This window comes from Cydia pomonella, unplaced genomic scaffold, assembly GCF_033807575.1.
Source record: "Cydia pomonella isolate Wapato2018A unplaced genomic scaffold, ilCydPomo1 PGA_scaffold_86, whole genome shotgun sequence".
Lineage (NCBI taxonomy): Eukaryota > Metazoa > Arthropoda > Insecta > Lepidoptera > Tortricidae > Cydia > Cydia pomonella.
In genome coordinates, this window is record NW_026907919.1 from 64,150 (window position 1) to 81,339 (window position 17,190).

A 17,190-nucleotide genomic window follows, 5' to 3' on the forward strand; every position below is an offset into this window, starting at 1 on the left:
TAAGTCTGGCCATCCAAAGAGGCAACGCTATCAGTCTTCTGGGCACCTTAACACATGATAACGACCTGGGGAGCATTTTTTATTTATAAGTTTAGTTTAAGTTTTATAAACAAGGTATAACAGGTAGTTTAGTTTCATTGATTAGTTAGTTTATTTAAGCTTTATTTACTGTATACTGTATATTGTAGTTTTATGTTGTCCCTGAAATAAATGACATAGGTAACTAGCAGAACGAATAATTATTGGTTATCAATGCATTGCAATAAAAACAATAATTATTTTTCCGAGACAATTCAAAGATTATAATTCCTATCTACTCGTTATTTTCCTTTTACCCGCAGTTCTGTACGAGTACGGTGGGAGACAAGGTATGTACCTGCGCCAATAAAGGCCCGTCATTATACTTTTTTATAAATTTTTATATTTTATTTTATCTTATGTTTAATATGAACTTGCAGTTTTGTCTATGGTACAGTCAGCATAAATAGCGGATAAAACTACGCGTCAAAGGTAATTTTGAATAGCTTAACAAAAGACTCATATATGTCTCCATCTTTTTTTTGTAATCTCTTGTTTCCACTTAGTTATTGCATGTTAGTTGTACTTTTGTGGACATCTGCTATTGGCTATGTTTTCTGTTCACTATGATATGTATTACTTCTTGTATTGCTGTTGATGCCCCAAATAAATAAAATAAAATAAATAAAATATCTTGAATAAATAGACTATAGGATATAATTTTGAACAAGAACTGTAAAGATTTATCTCTATTTGGTAAATTATTCGATAGTAGGAAATACTTTTAACGAGTTGCGCATTGTTCATCCGCTACTATATTGATGGCGACAGTACTACCTAGTGAATATGGACGCTAAATTTGAATCCAATTACACTTATAAATATGAAATTTTAAAAGTAGGCATGTTTCAGCACTGGACCGGCGCAGGTACCTGGGCCCCTACCGGGAAAATCGAAGTTCGTCAATTGCGGGCATTTTTATCTGTCACTCTAATTACGTCTTAGTAAGTGTAAAAGAGAAAGATCCCCGCAATTTGCGAATTTCGGTTTTCGCGGTAAGCCCCCTGACATATTAAATTAAGTGGACGATCGATTCTCCATACAAACGTAGTCCTCATTTTCCTGCCTGGATATTGTCATAATGGTAAATAATTTTACAGAATTTTATGTATTTTAGTCATAGCCATCAGTCGCGACCATTTGATTTTTTTTTCGATTTTTTAATTATATTAAAAGTTAGGAGCGTAGAACAGGTTTAATGAAATTTTTTAAATGCTTCTAATTCTTATTATATTGAAACAAATCTAAAAAAATCAAACGATCGGGCATAGCTATGAATAAAACACATCAAATTATGTAAAAATATTTTCTATAATGTTATAATATATGATGATGATGTCCTCCCAGACGTATCCGTCGACGGCGACATCCTGACAAATAAAAGGGTCTTAACTATTACGTGCATGGGCGCGGACGTGGCTTGCGAATCTAAATTTTGTTTTAAAAGTCCGGCAGCACGAATCACAGTAGAGCTGCCCAGATGCGTTGTATGTGTAATGGTAGGAGGGCTTGGGCTGAGTTTTTCGGAGCTGGCGTTTGGCGTCAAGATCTTCAAGTCGGGTGTGCTCGGGTGTGCCCCGTTTGTATAAAAGGCGGTTTCGGGGCGGTCGTCCCCTTTCGTCTTAAGTATATCTTCCCAATAAATACCTTCAGTTGCAGACTTTCGAAGACATTTCAAATACAAAATGGCGTCAGTGCACCACGTGATCATCGGTCTCATTCTCATCGCGGCTGTGCGGGCAAGTGGCGGACGGTTTTATTTATTGTTCTGTTAGTAGAGAAATAGGTAGAACCCTAACCCTAAACATCTCAACACGATCACGTTTAATTTGACTTTTGAGTTAAAGATTCCCGCAATTTCCGATGTTCGGTGAGCGCGGAAGGCCTTCAGGGTGCCTACAACTTGCTTTCATACATTTTATCACGGTAAAGACATAATCACCAGTTCTTTCGATTCTAATATGATAAAAAAAGCGGCCAAGTGCGCTTTTTTTTAAGTTTATGACGTATTAAAAAAAAACTATTCACTAGATCTCGTTCAAACCAATTTTCGCTGGAAGTTTGCATGGTAATGTATATCATATATTTTTTTTGGATTTTTCATTCTGTTATTTTAAAAGTTACGGGGGGGGGGGGATACACATTTTTTCACTTTGGAAGTGTCTCTCGCGCAAACTATTCAGTTTAGAAAAAAATGATATTAGAAACCTAAATATCATTTTTGAAGACCTATCCATAAATACCCCACACGTATGGGTTTGATGAAAAAAATTTTTTTTTTTTAATTTTATGACGTATTAAAAAAAAAACTACTTACTAGATCTCGTTCAAACCAATTTTCGGTGGAAGTTTGCATGACAATGTATATCATATATTTTTTTTAGTTTTTTCATTCTGTTATTTTAGAAGTTACGGGGGGGGGGGGGGGGGGACACACATCTTACCACTTTGGAAGTGTCTCTCGCGCAAACTATTCATTTTAGAAAAAAATGATATTCGAAACCTCAATATCATTTTTGAAGACCTATCCATAGATACCCCACACGTATGGGTTTGATGAAAAAAGATTTTTTGAGTTTCAGTTCTAAGTATGGGGAACCCCCAAAATTTATTGTTTTTTTTCTATTTTTGTGTGAACATCTTAATGCGGTTCATAGAATACATCCACTTACTAAGTTTGAACAGTATAGCTCTTATAGTTTCGGAAAAAAGTGGCTGTGACAGAATCGGACAGACAGACGGACATGACGAATCTATAAGGGTTCCGTTTTTTGCCATTTGGCTACGGAACCCTAAAAAGCATCTTTCGTTCCTTCCATTCCGTTACCACTTACCGTCATTACGCCTGCCGATCCTCCATAAAAAATACAAAGTCTATAAAAACATGGTAACGAAATGGACATAAAAATCTCTGAACGGAACACATCATATTTTCATATATATTAGGTTCGATCGATGATATTAAGTAAAAATAACATAAAATAACCGGCCAAGAGCATGTCGGGCCATGCTCAGTGTAGGGTTCCGTAGTTACTCTTCCGTCATAATAAGCTAAACTGGAGCTTAAAGTATAGTAAATTGTTAACCAAGGGATGAAACGGTACCTTTCACCCGAGTTAAACAAATAGGCAAATTTGCATACCTAATCATACCTAATTAAAGTAAGTCTTTTTACTATGAAGGGAAAACTTTTTGCGATAACTCAAAAACAGATAAACTGATCATGTCTGCTATAGTTTTCATTTAATGTCTTTGTTAAGCTCTACTTCCACGATTTTTTTCATATTTTTTGGACCTATGGTTCAAAAGTTAGAGGGGGGGGGACACATTTTTTTTTCTTTCGGAGCGATTATCTCCGAATATATTCACTTTATCAAAAAATGTTTCTTGAAAACCCCTATGAGTTTTAAAAGACCTTTCCAACGATACCCCACACTCTAGGGTTGAAGCGAAAAAAAAATTTCACCCCCACTTTACGTGTAGGGGAGGTACCCTAAAAAAAATTAAATTTTTAGATTTTATTGTACGACTTTGTCGGCTTTATTGATTTATATATCAATGCCAAATTTCAGCTTTCTAGCACTAACGACCACGGAGCAAAGCCTCGGACAGACAGACAGACAGACAGACAGACAGACAGACAGACAGACAGACAGACAGACAGACGGACATGGCGAAACTATAAGGGTTCCGTTTTATGCCATTTGGCTACGGAACCCTAAAAAGGTACAGCTTCCACAAACCAGCAAGGTTGGTGCTCCTTGCGTAACATCATTATTGCATCCCACTTGCTTACAAGCGCAGGTGGCCTAGCGGTGAGAGCGTGCGCGCTTTCAAATTAAATCCGGAGGTCGCAGGTTCATACCCCGGCTCGTACCAATGAGTTTTTCAGGACTTATGTACGAAATATCAATTATCATTTGATATTTACCAGTCGCTTTTCGGCGAAGGAGAACATCGTGCGGAAACCGGACTACCTAATCCCAATAAGGCCTAGTTTACTCTCTGGGTTGGAAGGTCAGATGGCAGTCGCTTTCGTAAAAACTAGTGCCTACTTACGTCAATTCTCGGGATTTGTTGCCAAGCGGACTCCAGGCTCCCATGAGCCGTGGCAAAAAGCCGGAACAACGCGAGGAAGATGATGATGATTTAATCTAGTTTTTAGTATTAATATATTTTTATTTTCTTACTCGTAATTTATTCGTGTAAAAAAAATGTTATAATTTAAAAAGAATATCGGAACACTTACTAATTGTTTCCCGGTTTATCCAGGCAGAGCACCAGCTCTGGAAAATATTAACGCCGATAATACTTGATTGTGCCGACAACAACACTTGTAAGGACCTGTGCGTCGTAGAGAAAATGGGAATTGTAAGTTTTGATCGTACTTTTTTTATCACGGATGTACAACGAGCTGTAAAAGTGGCCGCTTTATGATTGAATACCATTTACGTTTCCATGCAATTTTGCAGCTCCCTGTACACTCAGCTATAAAAGTGCATGGCTACTTAATTAATAAATTCCAGTCATAAAGTGGGTATCCGCTTTTGCAGCTCGTTGTACATAGAACCGAATAGTGGCTAAGATAAATCTCCACGGTAGCAAGATATCACTCATATCTTAATCTAACCCAGTCGAGTAACTCCAAAAAATCCCCACTTTGGCTCCCCTGCTATAGAGGATTATATCTCACTCCCACGGGTTACAATATTGTTATAAATTGGCATATTGATTTCCATTATTTAAGTATTTGTGTTTATTACAAATATTTTCTCCTGAGTTATGGGTGTTTTCTATGTGTATAAGTATTTAAATATTTTATAATTATACCACAGTATTACAATAATATTGTAATACTGTGATTATACTATGTCATTGTCTAGTACCCACCACACAAGCCTTATTGAACTTATTGCGTGTCTATATTATGTATTTATTTGTGCCCACCATTTTGGATATAATGCGTCCAAGTCGTCCGGCCATCTCCTTTCGGTCTGTCTGCAGTCTGCACCCCGGCCTGCACCGCCAATGACACGACGGTCGAGTGGATATGGGATACCCTCCTCCAATTTAGGAGGGATTTATATCTTCTCGGGTCAGAGGTGTATCAGGTGTAGGGTTAGAGCCGGTGTTGCTTTATTGGACGTTCATAAGCGCATTGTAATATGCCTACTTGAATAATAAACTCTTATCTTATTTTTATCTTTATAAAAGGCTTTTGCCCAGCAGTGGGACACTAAAGTAGGCTCACAAACAATTATTTGCGTCTTATAGCTTGTACTTTGCAGATAGATCGGGACGGACGGTATGTGGAAAGTAAATCGCTAGAATGGATGAAGCTTTGTATGGATAGAGGACCATTGAGCCGAAGCCAAGCCGAGCACATCGCTAAAACATGCAACCGTGGTAAATGTATTGTCTATTCCTATCTAGGTATTTCCCTACACGTAAAAGTGGGGATGATTTTTTTACGCTTCAACCCTATGGTGTGGGGTGTCGTTAGATAGGTCTTTCAAAATGAACCCCTTTTACAAACATTGTTTGATAAAGTGATTGTTTTCGGAATTAATCACATCGAAAAAAATGTGCCCTTGCCCCTCTAGTAACTTTTGAACCATGGGACCGAAAAATATGTAAAAGACATTCAATAAAACTATAGCGAACATGATTTGCCTTATCCCAGTCTTCCTTTCATAGTAAAACGACGTACAAAGCGCTGTGATAGTCTACTCTGACGGACGGGTAACTACGGAACCCTACACTGAGCATTCGTTTTATATGTGGACAGTTTTGCACATTTTAATTTTGACGGATGAATATATTTTTCTCTAGAGCCTTAGAGCGGTTTCGCACTATGTCCGATCCGAACCCGTGAAAATATGGTCCGTAGTAGCCGTAGAACTATTTCTATGGTAAGTTACGCTCTAGACCCGAAAGAAATCGGATGACGGACGAGATCGGTTCTAGTGCGTAACTTACCATAGAAACTTACTTAGCTTGCACTTTGTTAAATAAATAAATATAAATATAGAAATAGTTCTACGGCTACTACGGACCATATTTTCACTGGTCCGAATCGGATCGGAGGTAGTGCGAAACTGCTCTCAGTCTCTCGTTGACCACGACCGCTGTAAAGGGTTGGATACGTCTGGGTGTATTTTAAATTATTTATACGCGATATACACCTGTCGCGGTAACCGAAGAAAATGTTGTGCTTAATTCCAGTGAATAATAAAAAGTATGAGGACTGTGCTAAAGGCGGCGAAGTGACAACGTGCATAAAAACAGAAATGAAGAAGGTGCGTAGTTAAGTTACAGTAAAACCCGCTTAAAGGATGACTCACGCCTCCCGCTAGGCTGGCCCGTGCCCGGGCCGAGGCGCCCTACACCTCATTTTGACGGCTGATTGGTGATCTTCTTTTTTGTCGTTTCCTCATGGCATGGCTGAGGAACGTGACGACTGTGGATAAAAAAAATGAAATAATTTATATACCAACATTTTTTTAATGAAATCAATATTTATTTACAATAACAATATACATAATGGGTCTATACAGATGATTACTATAACTAGCTTATATCTAAAATAGGCCCTTGAGGCATTGTACCAAGGATGCTGGCGGCATTTCCTCGTTGTATCGCAATACAACAATACGTTACAACACGTTGTATACAATACGTTGTGCAAGGAAGCCGCCAGCTCTTCGGTCACCAGTTACGTCAACCAGACGTTTCGCGAATTCTCCAAAAAACTTGTGAGCGCTGGGACCCCATGGACCTAGAATAAACTAAATTAAGTTCACATTATTTACCAGGGGCCCCCGCACTAAGTGAGACCTGTATCGCGGGGAACCAGCAGTTACATTTGTACATTATCTGAATTTAGTCACATTAGTGTAGCATGCAAATTACAAAATATACTAAAAAAAATATCCTTAAATCTTTGCGTACATTATAAAATATTAGTATAGCTTCTGTCTCCAGATTTGGTGATTGGATTGGTGAGCACGTGGTGCTTTTCATAGAGTTGTTGTAGGAAGCTCCGGTCCGGGCTAGCGTGACGTGAGTCATCCTGAACTCTTTGAACGCAACGCCTATCGTGTGCGGCGCGTCATTGGGAACGTTATTGGAATGAAGGTTGATATGGGGCTGAAGATAGACACAAATACTACTTAAATTAACATTAGAACTTGCCGTTAGGTATACGTACACACATAACAGCATAGCGTAAAATAACTATAAACAACAAAAATAAATAAAACGAAAAATTTTAAAAGGTCATATGTCCCTGCAGTCTTTACGCCGTTTTATAAGCGGCGCAATGAACTCGGCAAGAGTTAGTACTAATTTTTCCTCATCTTGCGGAAGATCAAAATCGATATTTTTTGTTCATATGTTCAACAGTTCATATGGCCGATGGCCAAGGAGACGGGGAGGGGCATACATATAGTTAGACATTTTTCCTCTAAGGGGTGACGGGGAAGGGGCTGCCTCTCCGCATGGCCGACGCCCATGCGTAAGGTCTACTCAGAATTCTGTAGTTATTCTATTTCGTTGTTGCAAAACTACAAGAGTAGGTATATTAAAATATATTAATTCGATTTCAGTTGGTTCCAGGCATAGACAAATATCGCCGTAAATATTCCGACTGTATTTGGATATAACAATATGTTTAAACAGAAGTGATCATTTGCTATTCTCATCGTGAAACACACTTATCTTTGAACTACATACGAGGAATTAAATGCTTATTCTAACGTTAATCTAATAATATATTATATACTTAATAAAAATACTGTTCAACTATGGACTTGTATTATTTACTCAAATACTTGTAAAATTACTCTTACTTAAGCGCCAATTCACACTTTATCGGGACCCGATTTCGGGCCCGAGAATAGTTATTTGTTTTACAAGGGGGCAAAGTTGTTGTTTAACCGCTCGTGCTAATATTGATACCCGAGCAAGCGAAAGATTCCACGAGCGTAGCGGGTGATTCGAGTAGTGGAATCTTGAGCGTTGCGAGGGTTTTAAGTTCACGTGGGTTAAACAAACTTTGCCTCCGAGTGAAACACAAAAATGTTCACCACACCAACGCGAGGATAATACTATGAAATACAAAAAAATCAAACCAAATTAATTCCAAATGAACGTAATAAAAAAATAATATTCAAAATCATCATTTAAAAGTCAATTCTGCCAGATAACATAAAGAAACAACTCAAAATTTGCATCTGATTACTTTGCCCCACATGTGGATAAAATGCAACTTTCTCATTAGTTTTTGAACAAACTTTACCAGTTGGTGTGGTGAAAATAATATATCTCCGTTTCACCAAATATCAGCACATCGTTTAGAATATTTGAATTGTAAAGAAGCGGCCAAGTGCGAGTCGGAATCGCCCATGAAGGGTTCCGTACCATATATGACGATTAAAAAAGAACTACTTACTAGATCTCGTGCGAACCAATTTTCGGTGGAAGTTTGCATGGTAGTTCATCATATATTTTGTATTTTATCATTCTCTTATTTTAAAAGTTACAGGGACACACACACACACACACACACACGCACACATTTTACCACTTTGGAAGTGTCTCTCGCGCAAACTATTCAGTTTAGAAAAAAATGATATTGGAAACCTAAATATCATTTTTGAAAACCTATCGCCCACTACGTATGGGTTTGATGAGAAAAAAATTTGAGTTTCAGTTTTAAGTATGGGGAGCCCCCAAAATTTATTGTTTTTGTTTTTCTATTTTTGTGTGAAAATCTTAATGCGGTTCACAGAATACATCTACTTACCAAGTTTCAACAGTATGGTTCTTGTAGTTTCGGAAAAAAAGTGGCTGTGACATACGGACGGACAGACAGACAGAGAGACATGTGGAACCATAAGGGTTCCGTTTTCCATTTAGCTATACGGAACCCTAAAAATGGTTCATATGCAAAAATATCATACATTGAAAATGTTTGGCAATTGGAGACAAAGTATTTATTACATTTCAAATATTGTTAACGATGTGCTGATATTCCGTGAAACGAAATCGATTATCTGACATCGAAATCTGGACTGGGGGCCTACCGCGAAAACTGAATTTCGCACATTGCGGGGATCTTTCTCTTTTACTCTCACTAAGACGTAATTAGAGCTACAGAGAAAAATGCCCGCAATTGACGAACTTCGACTTTCGCGGTGGTTGTAGCCCTGATTTCAGGCCCAATATCGGGAAGCGGGGATAGCTTTTACATTAAGGCCAGTCCAGACGGTAACTATTTTTCGCCAATCTGATGAAATTGTATGCTCAAATCGGATTTGACTATAGTATAGTTTGTCAAACAACTTTGTCAGTAGAATAGGCGTGAAAATCAAACTTAATATCTTATTGAGAAAGCTCCTGTATTTCATTTGTATACCCTCCTATATTATTTGTTTATAGGAGCGGATGTAGGTAAGTTTGACGCTTAGAAAAATCGATTATGTTCCTTGCAAATATAATGTTTAAGTTTTTTTATTAATTAGTATTTCAGTGTTGTTAAACTTTCAGCAAAATCAATCACATAAAGTTTATGAACGATTTGCCGTGGTTTGATTGTGAAACCACACCTTCAATATTATGCTGTTGGTTTTCATGAATAAAAAACGTTCCGAGTATAAAATAGTATACAAAGTGAACATTATACTGGTTGCCTGTTATGCAAATACATTACTATGCTACTAAACTATAATTACTTTCGAAATTATGTAATTCGTTTTTATTGTATTTGTTTTTATACCAAATCATAATTTCTACATTTCAAAATTATGCAATTCAAGTTATGCAAAATGAAATTTCGCGAATTGTTATTATTAAAAACATTACACACCCAGATAATTATTGCCTCTATTAAGATAATTAAACTGCATATTATTCTTACTTAATATGAGTACAGTGTTTTGAAAATAAACAACACACAGATCAACCAAGCCCCAAACCAAAAAATACTAGGTACTAGGGTGACAATGAACATACTTAAATATATAGATAAACAGACCAATTAATGCCCCTGGGTGTGTAATGTTTTTAATAATAACAATTCGCGAACCAGCCTCCCCCCCACCCTACCTAGTACCTAGGTCACCCTAGTACCTAGTAATTTTTGGTTTGGGGCTTGGTTGATCTGTGTGTTGTTTATTTAAGAATAATATGCAGTTTAATTATCTTAATAGAGGCAATAATTATCTTAATTCTTCCCATTGTAAAAATCAAAGTTGCATAAGTTTTTTTTGTTACTATTATCTTTTTTGTTCACAACATGCGGGTTCACGGCGAGAATCAGTTGGAAAATGCGACTTTGGAAGAGAACAACTGAAACGTAGACATTCACTTCATTCCTTAGTGTACACTTTTATTATGACTTCTAAAACTCTTTGCGGTTTTAAATTTCATGTGACAGATTCCGCAGGTGTTAGGCTTACTCGTATACGCTTCAATATGTCGTTTCAAATAATTAGAGCATGTAAATTTCTTCGGACATATTTCACAGCGAAAAGGCCTCTCTCCCGTGTGAAGATATTCATGTTTCTTTAAATGGCTCGAGTGCGAGAACTTTCTGTCACACACTACACACGAGTAAGGTTTAATCCCTAAGTGTACACGCTTATGAGCTTTCAAATGGTTTAATTGTGTACTCTTATAATGACACAAATCGCACGAGTAAGGCTTCACTCCTGTATGGGTTCGCCTATGTACGTTTAAGGAAGTCGATGTCCTAAACTCCTTTTTACATATTTTACAAGAATAAGGGTTCTCTCCAGTGTGCACTCGTTGGTGAGTCTTTAGATTGCTAGATTGTGTAAACTCTTTCTTACATATAGGGCACGAGTAAGGTTTATTTTTATTGGCTAAGTGTACAGGTTTATGTCGGTTTAAGGATCGTGCGGTTGGGAATGATTTCTGACATACTCCGCAAGTGTGAGGCTTCTCTCCCGTGTGAATTAGTTCATGGTTCTTCAAATATTCTTTCTGCGCGAACTCTCGTTTGCACACGACACACGAGAAAGGTTTGATCCCTGAATGTGTACGTTCATGTGTTTTTAAATGGTGTATTTGCGTAAAGTTTTTTTCGCACAATTTGCACGAGTAAGGTTTAATACCCAAGTGTATACGTGTATGTATCTTCAAAATGGATATGGTTTTAAACTTTTTCTGGCAAAATTCACAGTTGTAAGCCCTTACACTAGTATGAACATTTTCATGTGACTTCAAGGAACTTGAGGATCTAAACTTCTTGCGACATATTCGACAAGAGTGAGGCTTCTCTCCAGTATGGGTGTATTCGTGTTCCCTTAAACTTCTGAAAATGTAAAACGCTTTCTTACAAATGACGCACGAGTAAGGTTTTTCCCCTGTGTGAATGAATTCATGATTTTTTAAATTATGTTTTCTAGTATACGTTTTTTTGCAAATTACGCAAGAGAATTTCCCTTTGTTGTCAGTGTTTGTAAGTGTGGTGGAAGTACTTCCATGACGCTCGCTCGAGCTGGTGTCGACCGACAGTTCAGACTCGCTGTCGCTTGCTTCATTCGATGAAACTGAAAAAAAGTACATGTTTGAGTTATTTATAAAACTAGTTAATTCTTTTTTTATTTCTACATACAACAGAATAGATACCACAGGGCTCAATTTTAGGCCCCTTAGTATTCACACTATTTATAAATGATATTGGGTGCTTCATCCTGTATAGGCATAAATTCAAAATTCAAAATTCAAAAATTTATTCTGCAAGTAGGCCTCAAGGGCTCTTTTACAAGTCAATACAACATTTATAGTAACATCATATAGTGACATGAAAAATACATAACAACATTTATAAATACAACAGCCAATACCTGGGTAAACATTACATTATAATAATCTTAAAATAAATAATTAATACAATACAATAGAGATGTATAGTCTCTATGGTTAAAAACACATTAAATCTGGAGATGTAAAAGGTCCCCAATGTCAGAGTACTAATACTAATAAAATTTGGAGGTGTAAAGTCTCTCCAAGTGTCAAAATAAAATTTATACTAAATAAATAAACCGCGTCTGGACTGTTAAACTAGCAGTCTCATAAACTAATGCTACATTCTGTACATAACTAGTATGTACCAAGTCAAGTATATTATACAATATGACAGAGACGTATAGTCTCCACGGTTAATACATTAAGTTTGGAGATTTATAAGGTCCCCACGGTCTGAGAAAAATAATAATACACAATAATAAGATTTGGAGGTGTAAAGGTTCTCCAAATGTCAAAGAATAAAAATAAAAAAAATTGTATGAAATACATATTTCACGTCAAGAGACTGTTAAGCTAACAATCTTAAAACTAGTTCTACAGAATACATAACTACTATGTATTTAATATGTCAATGTCATCATCAAAATAACTAAAACTAGTTATTTTCTTATATTATGACAGTTATCTTGTACCGCGAAATTCAAAATTGCATGATCACTTAAACCTTTTCGACGCCAGCGACGGATATATCGAAACCGAACCGCAAGACCAAAGACGGATTAATACGTCACAGATCACAGAGCAACATAGACTTACGTGCATGTGGATAAAGTTCAACTTTAGTGTTGACACTTCGTTGGCGTGGTGTTTGAGTGACAGCGTTTGTGTTTGACACGGCGTCGAAAAGGTTAAGACAGACTGAATTACAAGTTATCTGCTTTGCCCAAAGATTGACTGGTAGAGAATGCTTTGTAGCATTAAGACCACCTGTTGTACGTTTGTATTTTCTTTTGTGCAAGAGAAGAATAAATAAATCACGTGCGACTATGTGCTCTGCAACAGCCAGAATGTTTACATTGTTTATCTCGCTTCTTACTACTGTTATGTACACACATCACTCACCAGAGTCTTCATCATCATCAACAAGTGTTGAGTTTTGGCGGTCCTCGGTACTGTTGTTGGCGGTGACTGCGCTCACAACAATCCGCTCAAGCCTCACGCGGCAGTCCTTCAGCTCGATGGGTACACTGCGTTTTGAAAATTATTTATTTCAAATCATGTTAGTAACATAAAAGCTTTTTTTTTTTTAATAGCCTGTTTGAGTGTCCCACTGCTGGGCAAAGGCCTCTCCCCTTGATTTCCACGATTCCCGATTTGGTGTTTCCTCCGGCCAGTTGTTCAGGAAGCTGTCCAGGTCATCCCGCCATCTCCGCCTGGGCCTGCCCCGTCCACGTCCCTCTACCGGCATCCACTTGGTGGCTATGCTAGCCCACCTCTCTGGGTGCATGCGGTAGACGTGACCGGCCCAGTCCCATTTTAGCCTAGCGGTTTTCTCGTCTACGTCAGCAATGCGAGTTTTTGAACGCAGCGTGGTGTTTCTTATTCGATCCGTTAGTTTAACACCTAGAATGCTGCGCTCCATAGCGTTCATAAAAGCTTTACTGAACTAAAATAGAGCCTTGGCCTTGTTTATAAGTTAATACCCTGAAACTTAAACTAAGTCGAATGTTTTGGTTTGGGTGTGACTATTATTTGAAATAGTTCTGAGGCAACATTCATAATAAATAAATATTATAGGACATTCTGAAACTAACGGATTTGTGGTTGGGTGTAAGCTCAACAGACTTGTGGTTGGGTATGTGGCGTGTGCTCTAAACTCTCTGGTGCCCACACCTGTGTATACGCTAGGTAGGTTTTTGGAATTATAACAAACATTACTAACCCTAGCTGTATTGGTTCTCTGTAGAATACAATCTCATCTTCATACAGTTCTTGTTTCAAGGCGACAATCTTTTCTGAGTCTTGAGAAGGTTCCTGCTTCGGTTCCTGCTTCACCATCATCGGGATTGAAGCTGAAACAACACTTAGTATAAAAAGACACATTTTTATAAAATATATTGCCAGTAAGAATTTAATGACTATTACCAAAGAGAACTAAGTATATAGGGGCTTATTATCATAGTAAATTATGTAGTCACAGTAAATTTACTGCCATGCAAAAAAAAAAGCGCTGGTGGCCTAGCGGTAAGAACGTGCGACTTGCAATCCGGAGGTCGCGGGTTCGAACCCCGGCTCGTACCAATGAATTTTTCGGAACTTATGTACGAAATGTTATTTGATATTTACCAGTCGCTTTTCGGTGAAGGAAAACATCGTGAGGAAACCGGACTAATCCCAACAAGGCCTAGTACCCTCTGGGTTGGAAGGTCAGATGGCAGTCGCTTTCGTAAAAACTAGTGCCTACGCCAAATCTTGGGATTAGTTGTCAAAGCGGACCCCAGGCTCCCTTGAGCCGTGGCAATATGCCGGGACAACGCTAGGAAGAAAGAAAGTAAATTTACTGCCATCTTTCGACACAGGATTAAAACTAAAAATGAAAAAAAGAAACTTATACATAGATAAATTATGTTTTATTTATTTTTTTAGAATGCCATGTTACCAAAATTGTTTCTACGAAATGGTATCGCCATCTACACAAGTATAGGCCAAATCTATGGCACTATCTTTTCGAGCATGTTTTTCTTGATATTATTCTTAGACTATAGATCTTTGCTGGTACTTAATTAATCCTAGACTCTGTTTTTTGCATTGGAAAATGATGGCTGAATTAACCTATATTTCTTTATATATTTCTGTTTTATCAAGAAATGTGATATACACCTTATGTTGGGTATAATATGTATTTTAACCCTTTGCCGGGTAAGACTGAAAAATAGAGGATTAAAGAAAATAAGAGCAGATTAGCCAGTTTTAGACTGCAAACTCACCAATATAATCTTAAAACAAAAATAAACGAAAAGGAGTCTAAAAACTGCATACAGCAAGTCCAAACGCAAACCTATTAAGAGTCCACAGCAAGCTCGGTTTTGACCTTCCCATACAGAGTTTTATTCTCATTTTATTTATTATTCATTTATTATTATTATTATTGCGATATATTTACACAGCATTACAGTTCGCACCAAAGCGCTGGCAAATGTATACATGCAAAATAGTACATAATTATTGAATTACAATTAAGTCATGCAAATATTATAAATTAAAAATATGTCAAGTGGTTTAAAATATGCAATTATACAATTTCATGTCAAACAATACAATAAACAATAGAAAACAAATCATTCATCCATCATCTTACAGTATTTCAAACATTCACGACATACATTTACCCATCTGCTAGCAAACACATCGCAGTCAGGGGCTGATGACAAGAACGCGTTAATTGTCCTGAGGGCTCGAAGAATTGGAGAGTTTCTGCACGAAACTGTACGCGCAAGAGGAACGGCTAAAAGACTAGAGCACCGCGGCCTGAGCTGGTTCTTTGTCACGAACGGTACCGAAAGTCTTACAAGTCTTGACACCAAGTCGGGACAGTCACTTTTGCCCCTCAATATGCTACACATATGTGTCAAAAACTTGTAATTACGCCTTACTTCCAGAGAGTTGAAGCCAAGTGATCCAAGCAAGAACTTAGTAGGGTATAGATAGGGATAGTACCCATGCAGTTTTTTATAGAGGCACCTTAAAAATGTTTTAAAACTATGTGTTGGATTGTAATGAAACTTTGCACACAAAATGACATGCAGTATATGCCTGTAATTTTATATTGCTCCAGCTTATAAAACAAACGAAATAGAGCTTAAAGAAGTTTTGAATGAAAAATTTAAATTGGCTGTACTTTTTTAACTATGGTATCTAAGGTGACACAAACTAACTACAGACATAGATATACCTTATCCTATTGTAAGTACACAGTTTCAGAGCAATCTATCTAGTCATTTTACAATGAGAGTGTAACTATGTTTGTATGGAGAACCAAGCTTGCTGCAGACTCTTAAGGCCAACCTACTCTACACAATTATCCTATTTTTAATTTGACCTTATTTGATTGAAATTAAGTGTATATTGTTGAGGTTGTATATAGTTTTTTATATCCTTATATTGTCTCTGATAGTTTTAAGTTCTTTTTCTTGTATTCCATATTTGAATATTTGAAGTATATTTGTTTATTTACATTTTAATGTCAGTTCTCTAATCTGCTGCTGAATATTCAACTGCTTGTGTTATTTTCTCCACTTTCTCTAAAACTATTGAAGCCCCTCTTCTTCATATATTGTAATGTACCTAGGGCCTTATGAGGTTAAATACTTGATACAGGATTCAAACATACCTATCAATAACTATCACATGCAATCTTAAGTATTTTATTTAAAACCATTTTGATATTATATACCATTTTAAACTTTCGCGTTTTGGACACATTAAGCATATTTAAAACCGGGCCTATTGCGAATCCTCGTCTTTTACATGTTGTTCCCATTTTTAAGTATTTATTTTCCACTGATATTATAAAAACACAATAAGTAAACCGTCCGTTAATTATTTAAATAGCGTATATTATATAACTCAGAATGTATTTGGGGAAATTAATATAAATACGCATACAACTGGATATCTACAATATAAATTCAAGGTCATTTGATAAGCACAAGTGGCACAAGTAATACCGCATAGTAGGTAATGTTATGAGCGTAACATGTAGTACCAAGTTTTGTTAATTTCTTGTAATACTTGTAATACGTGGACGTTTTCAATAAAAATATTAAAAGCCTTTCGAAGGAACTACTTGCTAAAATCGTCTTCCATTGCCTGATGTAGCATAGGTATGCAGTTAATTCAATGTTATAAGATGTTTTATCAGAATGATTTATCAGTGATGAACCTCTAAGATTTTTAATTTAATTACGTTTAAACAAATAATTGTTTAGGAAACAATAAATATAACGCAATACGATGAGAAAACGATTTAAGGAATTTGACGTGTCAACATGTCATTGTCAAATGTGACAGGACAGTTTAAAAGCCATAGCATACGGGCGTATCGATCGGATCGTACCTTGGTCTTGTCAGCATAATTTCTTTCTCATTTTCATTTATAGCTACGTCTATAACAGACGTAGGGTAGACCACTTTCTACTCTCTTTTTCTACAAGCGGACCATGGTGGCAGTCTGGTACGCCGTATGCCACCATGGTCCGCTTGTCCGTCCGGTCCGCCAGTCTGTTGTAGCCAACCAGTAATAAAAATTATAATTGGCAAATCGAAAAAAGCAATATA

General features: G+C 36.9%; 2 protein-coding genes across 9 annotated transcripts; one reads left to right on the forward strand and one right to left on the reverse strand.

Moving 5' to 3' along the window:
* Positions 1 to 261: 261 nt before the first annotated feature.
* Positions 262 to 7,884, forward strand: LOC133534328 (uncharacterized). Of its 4 annotated transcripts, XM_061873449.1 has the most exons (8): positions 264 to 368; positions 459 to 510; positions 931 to 946; positions 1,732 to 1,821; positions 4,355 to 4,449; positions 5,367 to 5,484; positions 6,304 to 6,377; positions 7,686 to 7,884. In XM_061873449.1, exons 4-8 carry the CDS (start codon positions 1,764 to 1,766, stop codon positions 7,740 to 7,742), a joined length of 402 nt encoding a protein of 133 aa, XP_061729433.1. In that variant the 5' UTR covers positions 264 to 368; positions 459 to 510; positions 931 to 946; positions 1,732 to 1,763; the 3' UTR covers positions 7,743 to 7,884. The 4 variants fall into 4 exon arrangements, 3 of the variants coding, with proteins under 3 accessions (XP_061729433.1, XP_061729432.1, XP_061729434.1); XR_009802009.1 differs by lacking the exon at positions 1,732 to 1,821 and having other exon boundaries at positions 262 to 368; positions 4,351 to 4,449; XM_061873448.1 differs by lacking the exon at positions 931 to 946.
* A 186-nt stretch (positions 7,885 to 8,070) lies between these two features.
* LOC133534325 (zinc finger protein 28-like) lies at positions 8,071 to 16,935 on the reverse strand. Of its 5 annotated transcripts, none has more exons than XM_061873440.1 (4): positions 16,619 to 16,935; positions 13,796 to 13,925; positions 12,976 to 13,100; positions 8,071 to 11,654 (listed from the first exon to the last, which is right to left on the reverse strand). In XM_061873440.1, the coding sequence occupies exons 2-4, from the start codon at positions 13,912 to 13,914 to the stop codon at positions 10,456 to 10,458; spliced, it is 1,443 nt and encodes a 480-aa protein (XP_061729424.1). In that variant the 5' UTR covers positions 13,915 to 13,925; positions 16,619 to 16,935; the 3' UTR covers positions 8,071 to 10,455. The 5 variants fall into 5 exon arrangements, with proteins under 5 accessions (XP_061729424.1, XP_061729423.1, XP_061729421.1 ...); XM_061873439.1 differs by having other exon boundaries at positions 16,307 to 16,935; XM_061873437.1 differs by having other exon boundaries at positions 16,244 to 16,935.
* Between the last annotated feature and the right edge of the window lie 255 nt (positions 16,936 to 17,190).